We start from the raw sequence: 13756 nt of genomic DNA on the forward strand, positions 1-13756 counted from the left end.
CGGAGGGCCGCCGCTGTCGCAGGGCCCTGCTGCAGGGCCGCCGTGCTGCCGCAGGGCCGCCGCCGTCCTGCCGCAGGGCCCTGCTGCGGCAGGACGGCGGCCCTGCTGCAGGCCGCCGCCGTCCTGCCGCAGGCCGCCGCCGTCCAGGGCCGCCGTCCTGCCGCAGGGCCGCCGCAGGGCCGCCGCCGTCCTGCCGCAGGGCCGCCGCCGTCCTGAAGCAGGGCCGCCGCCGTCCTGCCGCAGGGCCCTGCTGCAGGGCCGCCGTCCTGCCGCAGCAGGGCCCTGCTGAACATGATATGAAAGTAAACTAAGAGTCAGTTTCAGCTGAATTTGGATTCAGATAGATTAAGTAGAAACTGACAAGAACCGGATGAAACAACATGAAAACATTTATTTTCCGATATCAGATCAAAATGGTCCCACAGAGGAAACTTTTCCTCTGAAGCTGCTGTAAAAGATCAATAACTCCTTTGACAAATGACTTTGACAGATTCGCTTCCTTATAAACACAGTTTGGCTGTTAGTGTCATTTGGAAACCGTGTCGGTCACGTGACTTGCTGAAACCAGCACGCGCACCGGCACGGGGTTTGCTCTGTGGGCTTGACGCATGCGCAGACGCGTCGGTGTTGCCGGACCATCACTAGGATTTTGACATTCCTGGTCTAAAGGGTTGGGAATCTCCACTGGTTCCCAGACAGCGTCTCTCTCGGGGCCCCACGCAGCTCGAACCGGTCCTGGTTCTACCAGCTCCGCTCCGCGGCAGCAGGGGGCGCGAAAGCAACGACACCAACCGGAAATACGCGCTTCAGCTTCCGGCTTCCGTAAACACGTGCAAGTGTGTTGAAAGCAGCGAGAGCAGCAGAACCTTTCAGAACCTCTCAGAACCGGAACTGCTGGACCATGTTGGAGCAGCTGGGTCTGATCGGAACCATCCGGGACGAGGATCTGAGTCCAGAGGAACCAGCAACTGAATCCGAGCCGGAGGTGAGCCAGTCCAGAACCGGGACCAAAACCAAACATGAAGCTGATTGTTGCGCCGCAGCTGCTGCTGGGTCAACTGGACTCTCTGAGGTTCGGATCTGTCTGGTTCTGATGAAATGGATCCGACCATCAGATCTGAGACCAGCTGAATGTTCTGGAACAAAGTCCAACAGAACCGCGGTCCTGATCCAAGCATGTGAAGGGTTCGGTTCTGGTGCAGTTAAAACCACAAACTGGACCTGGAGGTTCCGATGTGTTGAGGAGCAGCAGCAGACGGTCAGCAGTTGCTATGGAAACGCTCCGTGATAAACCATAATCCGGGTTCTGATGAGGCCTGTTGGATTAAAACACATTTAATCCCAGAGTCCGGATTAAAAGGTTCTGATTGGTCAGGTGAAGCGTTTACAATCTCGATGAACAGAAATCAGAACCGACCGGTCCAGATCTGCTTCAGGTTCTGATGATGCTAACAGGGCCGGCCCAAAGCACAAGCAAACCAAGCAGCCGGTCAGAAGCTAAGTTAGCAAAACAATGTGTGTAAAGACTTTTCCTTCAGGAGGAAGAGGAGAAACAAGATGGAGGTTTGTTTTAATGAGCCTCGGTGATAGAAAGATTAGCTGCTAACAGAAATGAGCCTGATGGCGACCTGGACCGGTCCAGTTCAGCAGCCGGACGTTTCTGCTCGGGTCTCTGTGTGAAACTGAGTTTAAATGAGTTGATTCTCATGTGGCTCTGAATATTTCTGAGGCTTTTTGGCTTCAAACGTTTGATCATTAAAATGTCTGACGTCGTCTAGCTAAACGTTTCTACGTCAGGCTGCATGGAGGATTAGAGAAATGAATTTAATCAGAGAGTCATGAACAGCTGCACCGATTGCAGCTTCCTGGTTACCGATATTTAAAAAGCCTGAGCTGCTGGTTTTGGCTGATATGAATGTTTTTGTCTGAAATGTTGCTAAATGCAGCAGAAGGTCACTGAGTTCAAACAGGGGGTGAATATTGTTACCTGAACGTTCAGACCTGGTGGGTCAGTCAGTCTGACCTCTGACTGGTTCAGACCTGGTGGGTCAGTCAGTCTGACCTCTGACCTGTTCAGACCTGGTGGGTCAGTCAGTCTGACCTCTGACTCGTTCAGACCTGGTGGGTCAGTCAGTCTGACCTCTGACCTGTTCAGACCTGGTGGGTCAGTCAGTCTGACCTCTGACCCGTTCAGACCTGGTGGGTCAGTCAGACCTGGTGGGTCAGTCAGTCTGACCTCTGACTCGTTCAGACCTGGTGGGTCAGTCAGTCTGACCTCTGACTGCAGAGCAGAAGGACGGAGGCTGATGCTGAAACCTTTGCTGATGAGATCAGGGGATGAGATCAGCTCCATCAGCTGATCACGATCCCCCAAAATGAAGGAAATCGGCTCCCAGAAATCCACTGGTGGAGAAATCAGTTGGCCGATAAATGTGTCCTATTCCATACATTAATACATAAATAAACATGTTTATAGTGTAAACAGCCAGAGATGCAGTTAGTTTGTAGCAGGTGTGAGAATCTGATGATGGGACGGCTGGATGCAGCCGGTCCACAGAACCAGGGGCCCCATGGGGGCTGGATGCAGCCGGTCCACAGAACCAGGGGCCCCATGGAGACTCAGGGCCCCATGGGGGCTGGCTGCAGCCGGTCCACAGAACTAGGGGCCCCATGGAGGCTTAGGGCCCATGGAGGCTCAGGGCCCCATGGGGGCTGGCTGCAGCCGGTCCACAGAACCAGGGGTCCCATGGGGGCAGGGCCCCATGGAGGTTTGGACCAGCCCTGATGGTGATGATGATGATGATGATGTTCTGCAGGAGGAGCCTATCATCCTGAACCGTAAGAAGAAGTTTGGAGGTCAAAGGTCGACAGACTTCAGCTGTGACTTTGAGTTTGGAGAGAGAGACGGTCTGAGCCGGGATGACGACTGGGCCATGAGCGACGTCCTGAAGCAGCTCAAGAAGAAGGTAGAACCCAGCAGAACCAAGCAGAACCCAGCAGAACCTGCTGCTTCACACAATGTTCTGACCGGGTTCTGTATTCACAGAGAACCTTGACGACCTTGGACCAGAAAATAGAGAAGGTCAGGAAGAAGAGGAAAGCTGAGGTGAGTTTGTCCTAAATCCACTTCCTGTTTGGTCCACTTCCTGTTTGATCCACTTCCTGTTTGGTCCACTTCCTGTTTGGTCCACTTCATGTTTGATCCACTTCCTGTTTGGTCCACTTCCTGTTTGGACCAAACATCCATCCAACCAACATCCAGTGTTTGATCCACTTCCTGTTTGATCTATTTCCTGTTTGTATCCACTTCCTGCTTGATCCACTTCCTGTTTGATCTACTTCCTGTTTGATCTACTTCCTGTTTGTATCCACTTCCTGTTTATATCTACTTCCTGTTTATATCCACTTCCTGTTTGGTCCACTTCCTGTTTGGTCCACTTCCTGTTTGGTCCACTTCCTGTTTGGTCCACTTCCTGTTTGATCTACTTCATGTTTGATCCACTTCCTGTTTGATCTACTTCCTGTTTGGTCCACTTCCTGTTTGGTCCACTTCCTGTTTGAGTTGTAGTCTTTTGTCTTTAGGAGAAATCGTCTCAGAGTTCTGAAGCTGAAGGCTCCTCAGAGATGAAGGAGGAGGAAGAGGAGGAGCCTGCTGACAGAGACGAAGAGGAGGAGGATGGTGATGAAGAGGAGGAGTTTGGCTCAAGTGATGAAGAGGTTCTGACCAAATCAGGTACGACTGCTGTGGTCCTGAAGGTTCTGGTTCTGACTGGGTCTGAACTCATCAGATTTTCTTCTGGTTGGTCTTTTATTTTTCTAATCTGCTTCCTGTTTCCTGTCAGACACTCTGAGGGAGAAAGAGCGGCGAGGGAGGAAGAGGAAGGATGCGGAAGAGGAGGTGAGGAAGAGGAGCAGAGGCCGGTCCTGATGAAGGTGTTACCACGGTAACGTCTGTCTCTGTGCTCAGGCTCCAGAAACGTTTTCCGAAGACGCGTCTCAGTACAACGAGCAGCTGATGTTCGAAGAGATGAACCTGTCCCGACCCATCCTCAAGGTGAGACCCGGCTGGTTCTGGTTCTGGATCCGGTTCCGGTTCTGGTCTCACCTGCTCTGCGGTTCTGTTCCTGCAGGCCGTCACGGCTCTGGGCTTCAGAGAGCCGACGCCGATCCAGAAGGCCTGTGTTCCTGTGGGGCTGCTGGGCAGAGACCTGTGTGCCTGCGCTGCCACCGGAACCGGTACTGGGACCGGTTCTGATCTCTGGTTCTGTTCACCCGGCAGGACACATTAAACACTGTTGGATGGATGGATGGATGTTGGATGGATGATGTTGGATGATGGATGTTGGATGGATGGATGGATGGATGGATGTTGGATGGATGATGTTGGATGGATGGATGGATGGATGGATGATGGATGTTGGATGGATGATGTTGGATGGATGGATGGATGGATGGATGTTGGATGGATGGATGGATGGATGATGGATGTTGGATGGATGGATGGATGTTGGATGATGGATGGATGGATGGATGTTGGATGGATGGATGGATGTTGGATGATGGATGGATGGATGGATGGATGGATGTTGGATGGATGGATGATGGATGTTGGATGGATGGATGGATGGATGGATGGATGTTGGATGGATGGATGGATGGATGGATGGATGTTGGATGGATGGATGGATGGATGGATGGATGTTGGATGGATGGATGGATGGATGGATGGATGTTGGATGGATGGATGGATGGATGGATGTTGGATGGATGGATGGATGGATGGATGGATGGATGGATGTTGGATGGATGGATGGATGGATGGATGGATGGATGGATGGATGATGGATGGATGGATGGATGTTGGATGGATGGATGGATGTTGGATGGATGGATGGATGGATGGATGGATGGATGGATGGATGTTGGATGGATGGATGTTGGATGATGGATGGATGTTGGATGGATGGATGGATGTTGGATGGATGGATGGATGATGGATGGATGGATGGATGTTGGATGGATGGATGGATGTTGGATGGATGGATGGATGGATGGATGGATGGATGGATGTTGGATGGATGGATGGATGGATGGATGGATGTTGGATGGATGGATGGATGGATGGATGGATGGATGGATGTTGGATGGATGGATGGATGGATGGATGGATGTTGGATGGATGGATGGATGGATGGATGTTGGATGGATGGATGGATGGATGGATGGATGTTGGATGGATGGATGGATGGATGATGGATGTTGGATGGATGGATGGATGATGGATGTTGGATGGATGGATGGATGATGGATGTTGGATGGATGGATGGATGGATGGATGTTGGATGGATGGATGGATGGATGATGGATGTTGGATGGATGGATGGATGTTGGATGATGGATGGATGGATGATGGATGTTGGATGGATGGATGGATGGATGGATGGATGGATGGATGGATGGATGATGGATGTTGGATGGATGATGGATGTTGGATGGATGGATGGATGGATGGATGGATGATGGATGTTGGATGGATGGATGGATGTTGGATGATGGTTGTTGGATGGTTGGATGGTTTTCTGGCCTTCCATACCCGGAGCCTCTGGTTCTGGTCTCTGGTACCGGACCAGAACCAGGACCAGAACCAGTGACGCTCTTCCGGTTCCGTCCTCAGGGAAGACGGCCGCCTTCATGCTGCCGGTGTTGGAGCGCTTGGTTTACAAACCCAGGACGTCCCAGGTGACCCGGGTCCTGGTTCTGGTTCCGACCAGAGAGCTGGGGATCCAGGTCCACTCGGTGGCCCGCCAGTTGGCCCAGTTCACCTCCATCACCACCTGCCTGGCTGTTGGTATGGAAGCGACCCGGTTCAGGTTGTTCCGGCCCGGTTCTGGTCCCGGCTGACTGCTGCTGTTGCCGTCTGCAGGCGGTTTGGACCTGAAGTCCCAGGAGGCGGCTCTGAGGGCGGGTCCAGATGTTCTGATCGCCACACCGGGCCGACTGATCGACCACCTTCACAACACGCCGAGCTTCGAGCTGAGCCACATCGAGATCCTGATCCTGGACGAGGCCGACAGGTGGGGGCGCCGCCACCGGGCCGCGGAACCGGGCCGCTAGCGTAGCCGCTAACGGCCCGGTTCCGTGTGGTTCTGACAGGATGCTGGACGAGTACTTTGAGGAGCAGATGAAGGAGATCATCAGGCTGTGCTCCTACAACCGGCAGACCATGCTGTTCTCAGCCACCATGAGCGAGGAGGTACCGCCACAGGACCGTTACCATAGCAACGTGTGGCACGTGATAGACACATGATGTCGGGTCCGACAGGCGCTTTGCTGCTAGTTGATAACTTTACAACGACTAGATGACGAGGTCAGGAAAAGGTTTTAATGAAGGAAGATAGTGAGGGAGAAGGAAGTGGCTAGCCTGACTGTCAGGCTAGCTTGGCTGTCAGGCTAGCTTGGCTGTCAGGCTAGCTTGACTCAGGCTAGCTTGACTCAGGCTAGCTTGACTCAGGCTAGCTTGACTGGCCACATCTACAAATTAAACATGAAGATGTGGAATTTGGTGTTTCAGTTCAGTTTAAAGAAACCTTTCAAATTAGCTACCCAGCTAATGTACATTAGCTAGCATGAGCTAGCTAGCTTGGTAGATCATTAGGTGGAGGAGTAGCTAACCTAAAAAGCTATTAGATTCGCTAACAATCGTTAATCTATCGCTGTGTTAGATTAGCCGATAGCAGCAGTAGCTAATCTAACACAGTGATCACTTATTAATAATCATAAAGTAAACATCAAGCCTGAAAACAGAACTATAACAGACTGAATGTCCTTTTCTTTGTGTGGGAAATGTTTGAGCGTTGATACATTAGTGATGTTATTGTCAGTTGCTATGGTAACAAAATGTGCGTGTAACGTAGCTGACAGAGTGAGAAAAAAGAACGACTCGGGTTGCTTTGGGTTGAACTTTCATGGTTTCTCTGCATTATTTTCCCCTTTGCTGTGGAAAAACATCCTGTTTCATTTAGTTAGCGGTTTTGTTAGCCGCTACGGACGGGAAGGAAAACAATCAGCTTTTATCCCTCCAGCTGAAAGAGGGATGGAAACGATGAGATGCAATGTGTGTCCTGGGTTCCCCCGTCCTACAGTCACATGACCCGGTACTGTGGGTCATGTGACCCGGTTCTCCGCCTGCAGGTGAAGGACCTGGCGGCGGTGTCGCTGAAGCAGCCAATCAGGATCTTTGTGAACAGCAACACGGACGTGGCGCCGTTCCTCCGGCAGGAGTTCGTTCGGATCCGACCGCACCGGGAAGGAGACCGGGAGGCTGTGGTGGCAGGTAGGACCGGGCGGGCCAGGTTCTGCTGAGGTTCTGTTGTCCTCCGGGCCGGACCCTGACTCTCTGGATGTTCTGTTCCCAGCGCTGTTGACCCGGACCTTCCAGGACCACGTGATGGTGTTCACCCAGACCCGGAAGCAGGCCCACCGGCTGCACATCCTGCTGGGCCTGCTGGGCCTGAAGGTCGGGGAGCTGCATGGAGAACTGAGCCAGAACCAGAGGCTGGAGAACCTCAGGTAGGTTCTAACGGGCTCAGATTACAGCTGGGCTCAGAAACATCTCCATAAAACAACTTTACCAGGAGAACATTTTAAAATAAAAGCATTTTAATAAGAAAACCTTCAAGTCATTGAGATGTTGTTCGTTTTTCAAATAGACAAATCTCTAGAAAAACCTGCTGACAATGATTTGGTGGACTAACCGAAGCATAACTTCACCAGATGCTCCACTTTGTGTTTTTCATGAGTTCTTATAAACTAGTTATAGTTGGGACACACTGAGCGCGCTCAGACTGAGACGACACACTGAGCGCGCTCAGAATGAGACGACACACTGAGCGCGCTCAGACTGAGACGACACACTGAGCGCGCTCAGACTGAGACGACACACTGAGCGCGCTCAGACTGAGACGACACACTGAGCGCGCTCAGACTGAGACGACACACTGAGCGCGCTCAGACTGAGCGTTCTCCTAACATTAATGCTTTATATTATAATATTATAACATTAATGCTTTATTCTCACATTGTTTTAACTTTACTTTGAGGAATCGTATCTCAGCCCTAATTCTTTCACCTGAAGTCCAAATAAATAGAAGCTGTAAAACATCCAGATTTTAAAATCTTCAGAAAATGCATTATTGAACCAATGGATTCATGGCCCAGTTCAGATGTTCTGGTCCGACTCGGTTCTGCAGGAGGTTCAAAGACGAGCAAATCGACATCTTGGTGGCGACCGACGTCGCGGCCCGAGGTTTGGACATCGACGGCGTGAAAACGGTGAGAGTTCTGCTTCAGCTCCTGTTGTGATCTGACCCGGAACAGAACCGGGTCGGCATCCTGAACGTGCTCCCACCTGCCGCCCAGGTGATCAACTTCACCATGCCGTCCACCACCAAGCACTACGTCCACCGGGTCGGCCGCACGGCGCGCGCCGGCCGCTCCGGCCGCTCCGTGTCTCTGGTCGGAGAGTCGGAGAGGAAGACGCTGAAGGAGGTGGTGAAGTCGGCCAAGAACAGCGTGAAGGCCCGCGTCCTGCCCACAGGTGAGCGCCGGTCCGGTTCTCCAGCCGAGCCGGGTCAGAACCAGACTGAAACCGGGTTTGTTTCCCCTGCAGACGTCATCCTGAAGTTCAGAGATCTGATCAGCAAACTGGAGAAAGACGTTGAAGCGGTGATGAAGCTGGAGAGAGAGGAGAGAGAGATGGCTGCGTCTGAGGCGAAGGTAGGGCTGGACGGAGCGGGTCGGAACCGGATCAGAACCTGAAATTACATTAACTGAATAGTTTCCATTTGTGTAATTTATCATTTTTCTCTTTCTACTAATTATTACTCTCATTCTATTATTTGTGTTATTACTGGAAAATGGCGTCCTGACGGGCCTTCAATCAGCCTCCATGTTTATCTGGAGCCGCTGGCCCCGCCCACTTCAGGCCTCAACAAGCGCACAAACAGTGACACCTACAGGCCAAGTGTGGCGCTGCACAGCCATTAATTATTAGCATATGAGTCTGTAGAGTTGCAACACTAAACTTTGGTAAAGTATCTCTTATTTCTATATTTTACCTTCAGAAAAAAAGTGCACCAAAAACGTCACTTAACCACCATTGGCGCTGACAATCAATTAGTGTACGTGCTACTCTATGTGCTAATCGTGTAGAAATAACTTATTGGTACAGAAAACTGTTTTTCTGCCGTCATTGGTGGCTACGCTCCCTACAGCAAGCTAGCTGTAGCGAGCTAGCTGCTAGCTGTAGGGAGCTAGCTGTAGGGAGCTAGCTGCTAGCTGCAGGGAGCTAGCTGCGAGCTGCAGGGAGCTAGCTGCGAGCTGGAGGGAGCTAGCTGCAGGGAGCTAGCTGCAGGGAGCTAGCTGCGAGCTGGAGGGAGCTAGCTGCAGAGAGCTAGCTGCTAGCTGTAGCAGAGAGAAAGGAAGAGGAGCAACGTTAGCTACTGCAGCTTAAACCAACATCAGCAAATCGTCTCAATGACCTGCTGAAGATCAGACAACCTTAACTTCCCTACAGGATTAATAAAGTTTTACCTAACCTAAGATAGTTGATGACATGTTAACAGCTGTGTGTGTGTGTGTGTGTGTGTGTGTGTGTGTGTGTGTGTGTGTGTAGCTGAGTGTGGCTCAGAAGCGTCTAGAAGGCTCCGCCTCCTCCAGCGACTCTCAGAGGGTTTGGTTTCAGACGCAGCAGGAACGCAAGCAGAGCCGCAGTGAGTGGAGGATTGTAGTACTCTGTAGTACTAAGTGTAGTATCTATAGTACTGTGTAGTACTCTGCATGATGCAGAGTACCGTGTCTCAGGTCTTCTTCTGTCCCTTCAGTGTCGAAGGCTCTGCAGGACTTCGATTTGGCTCTGAGAGGAAAGAAGAAGAGAGAGAAGTTCCTGAAGGACGGGAAGAAGAAACAGCTGACGGTAAAATCAATCACTGATCGATCGGAGACCAACCTGATCCTCTGAGCGCGCTCAGTGTGTCGTCTCATTCTGAGCGCGCTCAGTGCGTCCTCTCAGTCTGAGCGCGCTCAGTGTGTCGTCTCAGTCTGAGCGCGCTCAGTGTGTCGTCTCAGTCTGAGCGCGCTCAGTGTGTCGTCTCATTCTGAGCGCGCTCAGTGCGTCCTCTCAGTCTGAGCGCGCTCAGTGCGTCCTCTCAGTCTGAGCGCGCTCAGTGTGTCGTCTCATTCTGAGCGCGCTCAGTGCGTCCTCTCAGTCTGAGCGCGCTCAGTGTGTCGTCTCAGTCTGAGCGCGCTCAGTGCGTCCTCTCAGTCTGAGCGCGCTCAGTGTGTCGTCTCATTCTGAGCGCGCTCAGTGCGTCCTCTCAGTCTGAGCGCGCTCAGTGTGTCGTCTCAGTCTGAGCGCGCTCAGTGTGTCGTCTCAGTCTGAGCGCGCTCAGTGTGTCGTCTCAGTCTGAGCGCGCTCAGTGTGTCCTCTCTGTCTGAGCGCGCTCAGTGTGTCGTCTCATTCTGAGCGCGCTCAGTGCGTCCTCTCAGTCTGAGCGCGCTCAGTGTGTCGTCTCAGTCTGAGCGCGCTCAGTGTGTCGTCTCAGTCTGAGCGCGCTCAGTGTGTCGTCTCAGTCTGAGCGCGCTCAGTGTGTCGTCTCAGTCTGAGCGCGCTCAGTGTGTCCTCTCTGTCCCAGTCTGAGGAGCGCGCTCAGTGTGTCCTCTCAGTCTGAGCGCGCTCAGTGTGTCCTCTCTGTCTGAGCGCGCTCAGTGTGTCCTCTCTGTCCCAGTCTGAGGAGCGCGCTCAGTGTGTCCTCTCTGTCTGAGCGCGCTCAGTGTGTCCTCTCTGTCTGAGCGCGCTCAGTGCGTCCTCTCAGTCTGAGCGCGCTCAGTGTGTCCTCTCTGTCCCAGTCTGAGGAGCGCGCTCAGTTCGAGATCCTGAAGGCTCAGATGTTCGCTGAACGAGCCGCCAAGCGGGAGAGACGGGCGAAGAAAGCCAGAGTCATGCCTGAAGACGAACTGCCACTGAAAGGTCAGAAACACGACACACTGAGACCCGACCAGAACCTCCAGAACCATGAACCCAACTGATGCAGACTGACCAACTTCTGTCTGCAGCAACCAATCAGAAAGCAGCAAGCAGAGGCAGGAAGTCGGTGTTTGATGAGGAGCTGACCAACACCAGCAGGAAGTCCCTGAAAAACTACAGAGCCGGGTGAGACTGGTCATCTACTGGTCATTTACTGGTCATCTACTGGTCATTTATTGGCCATCTACTGGTCATCTATTGGTCATCTACTGGTCAGCTATTGGTCATCTACTGGTCAGCTACTGGCCATGTACTGGTCATCTACTGGTCATTTATTGGCCATCTACTGGTCACCTATTGGCCATCTACCAGCCATCTACTGGTCACCTACTGGTCACCTATTGGCCATGTACTGGTCATTTACTGGTCATCTACTGGTCACCTATTGGTCACCTACTGGTCACCTATTGGCCATCTACTGGTCACCTATTGGCCATCTACTGGTCACCTATTGGCCATGTACTGGTCATTTACTGGTCATCTACTGGTCACCTATTGGCCATGTACTGGTCATTTACTGGTCATCTACTGGTCACCTATTGGCCATCTACTGGTCACCTATTGGCCATCTACCAGTCATCTACTGGTCACCTACTGGTCACCTATTGGCCATCTACTGGTCACCTATTGGCCATGTACTGGTCATTTACTGGTCATCTACTGGTCACCTATTGGCCATCTACTGGTCACCTATTGGCCATCTACTGGTCATTTACTGGTCATTTATTGGTCATCTACTGGTCATCTACTGGCCATCTACTGGTCACCTACTGGTCACCTATTGGCCATCTACTGGTCACCTATTGGCCATCTACTGGTCACCTATTGGCCATGTACTGGTCATTTACTGGTCATCTACTGGTCACCTATTGGCCATGTACTGGTCATTTACTGGTCATCTACTGGTCACCTATTGGCCATCTACTGGTCACCTATTGGCCATCTACTGGTCATCTACTGGTCACCTACTGGTCACCTATTGGCCATCTACTGGTCACCTATTGGCCATGTACTGGTCATTTATTGGTCATCTACTGGTCATCTACCAGCCATCTACTGGTCAGCTACTGGTCATTTATTGGTCATTTACTGGTCATTTATTGGTCATCTACTGGCCATCTACTGGTCATTTACTGGTCATCTACTGGTCACATATTGGCCATCTACTGGTCACCTATTGGCCATCTACTGGTCATTTACTGGTCATTTATTGGTCATCTACTGGTCATCTACCAGCCATCTACTGGTCAGCTACTGGTCATTTATTGGTCATTTACTGGTCATTTATTGGTCATCTACTGGCCATCTACTGGTCATTTACTGGTCATTTACTGGTCATTTATTGGTCATCTACTGGTCATTTACTGGTCATTTACTGGTCATTTACTGGTCATTTATTGGTCATCTACTGGTCATCTACTGGCCATCTACTGGTCAGCTACTGGTCATTTATTGGTCATCTACTGGCCATCTACTGGTCATTGGTTACCAGTTGGCTCTCTGTCTTTTCTGACCTGCTGTCTGTCTCCTTCAGGCCGTCCTTCGCAGACAGGAAGCGCCTCGGCTTGGACAGGAAGCGGTCGGGCGGCTCCAGGTAAGCTTCCTGTCTGGGCTTTGGTTGATGGTTCTGTTGGACCCGGTAGAAAGGTTCTGTTTTGTTCCACAGGTTCAGGAAGAAGTGAGGACAGAGGAACCAGTTCTCCATGTCTTTGTTGTTCTGCACCAGATTATAAATAAAGTTTGTTTGAAAGTGGTGGTGGCGCTGGTTGGTCATGTGACCCGGCTGTGATGGTCCGATTTGACCCATCGAACATTAAAACATCTGGATACCATCACTGGTTCTGTTGGATCACTGAGGTCGGACCTCTGGTTTGGAGGCAGAACCGGGTTCTGACTGGTTCCTGAAAAGTTCCTGCTGCCATCTGGTGGATGGGAGGTGAGGTGCAGCTTCAGACAAGTTTGGACCTTCAGAACCACATTTACAGAACTTCCTGTTTTTAGTACAGATGTATGAAATGTAGATGCTTCTATTTTAGTTTTGTTTTCAGGTTTAGTTTCATAGAAAATAAATATTTGGGTGTATAAAACTAAAATGCCAGAATTAGAAAACCTACATTTGGGGAAACTACAAAAAAATGTAAAACTTATTTCAGTAAGTGGGATTTATTTATTCTGGGAAGAATATTTCCCACCAAAACGACTTAAATATTTTGCATTTACATTATGAATTCCCAATTCAGCATAAAAATCTGATGAAAAAACACATTTTAATTTAACAGTTTGAATAACTGCATAATAAAAAAATCTCTCTTGCCACTTGTATGTTTTGACAAATTTTATAAAAGTTAGAAAATCCTGTTACTAATTTTTCATTTATTTGTCTTTTTTAGTAACTAATTGGTTTTCAGTGTTTATTTTTTTTCTCTTTATTACTAAGGAACAATCTCGTTTGTTCATTTTTATTTTCCACTTCCATGTGCCGAGCCGAGCTGTGTGTGCGCGTGTGTGTGTGCGTGCGCGTGTGTGTATGTGCGTGTGTTTGTGTGTGTGCGCGCGCGTGTGTGTGCGCGCGTGTGTGTGTATGCGTGTGCGTGCGTGTGTGTGTGTGCGCGCGCGCGTGTGTGTGCGTGCGTTTGTGTGCGTGCGCGTGTGTGTATGTGCGTGTGTTTGTGT

General features: G+C 50.8%; 1 protein-coding gene across 1 annotated transcript; it reads left to right on the forward strand.

Annotated features, from left to right (window-relative positions):
• Positions 1-667: 667 nt before the first annotated feature.
• Positions 668-12836, forward strand: ddx27 (DEAD (Asp-Glu-Ala-Asp) box polypeptide 27). The gene is made up of 21 exons (XM_081606734.1): positions 668-985; positions 2817-2966; positions 3047-3106; positions 3583-3733; positions 3843-3898; positions 3968-4054; positions 4131-4236; positions 5675-5848; positions 5924-6074; positions 6154-6253; positions 7192-7333; positions 7416-7569; positions 8250-8331; positions 8419-8596; positions 8669-8775; positions 9674-9770; positions 9882-9973; positions 10906-11026; positions 11113-11209; positions 12618-12677; positions 12750-12836. Exons 1-21 carry the CDS (start codon positions 902-904, stop codon positions 12763-12765), a joined length of 2265 nt encoding a protein of 754 aa, XP_081462860.1. The 5' UTR covers positions 668-901; the 3' UTR covers positions 12766-12836.
• Positions 12837-13756: the final 920 nt, after the last annotated feature.

Source organism: Poecilia reticulata, chromosome 5 (genome assembly GCF_904066995.2).
Source record: "Poecilia reticulata chromosome 5, P_reticulata-male-v2, whole genome shotgun sequence".
Classification (NCBI taxonomy): Eukaryota; Metazoa; Chordata; class Actinopteri; order Cyprinodontiformes; family Poeciliidae; genus Poecilia; species Poecilia reticulata.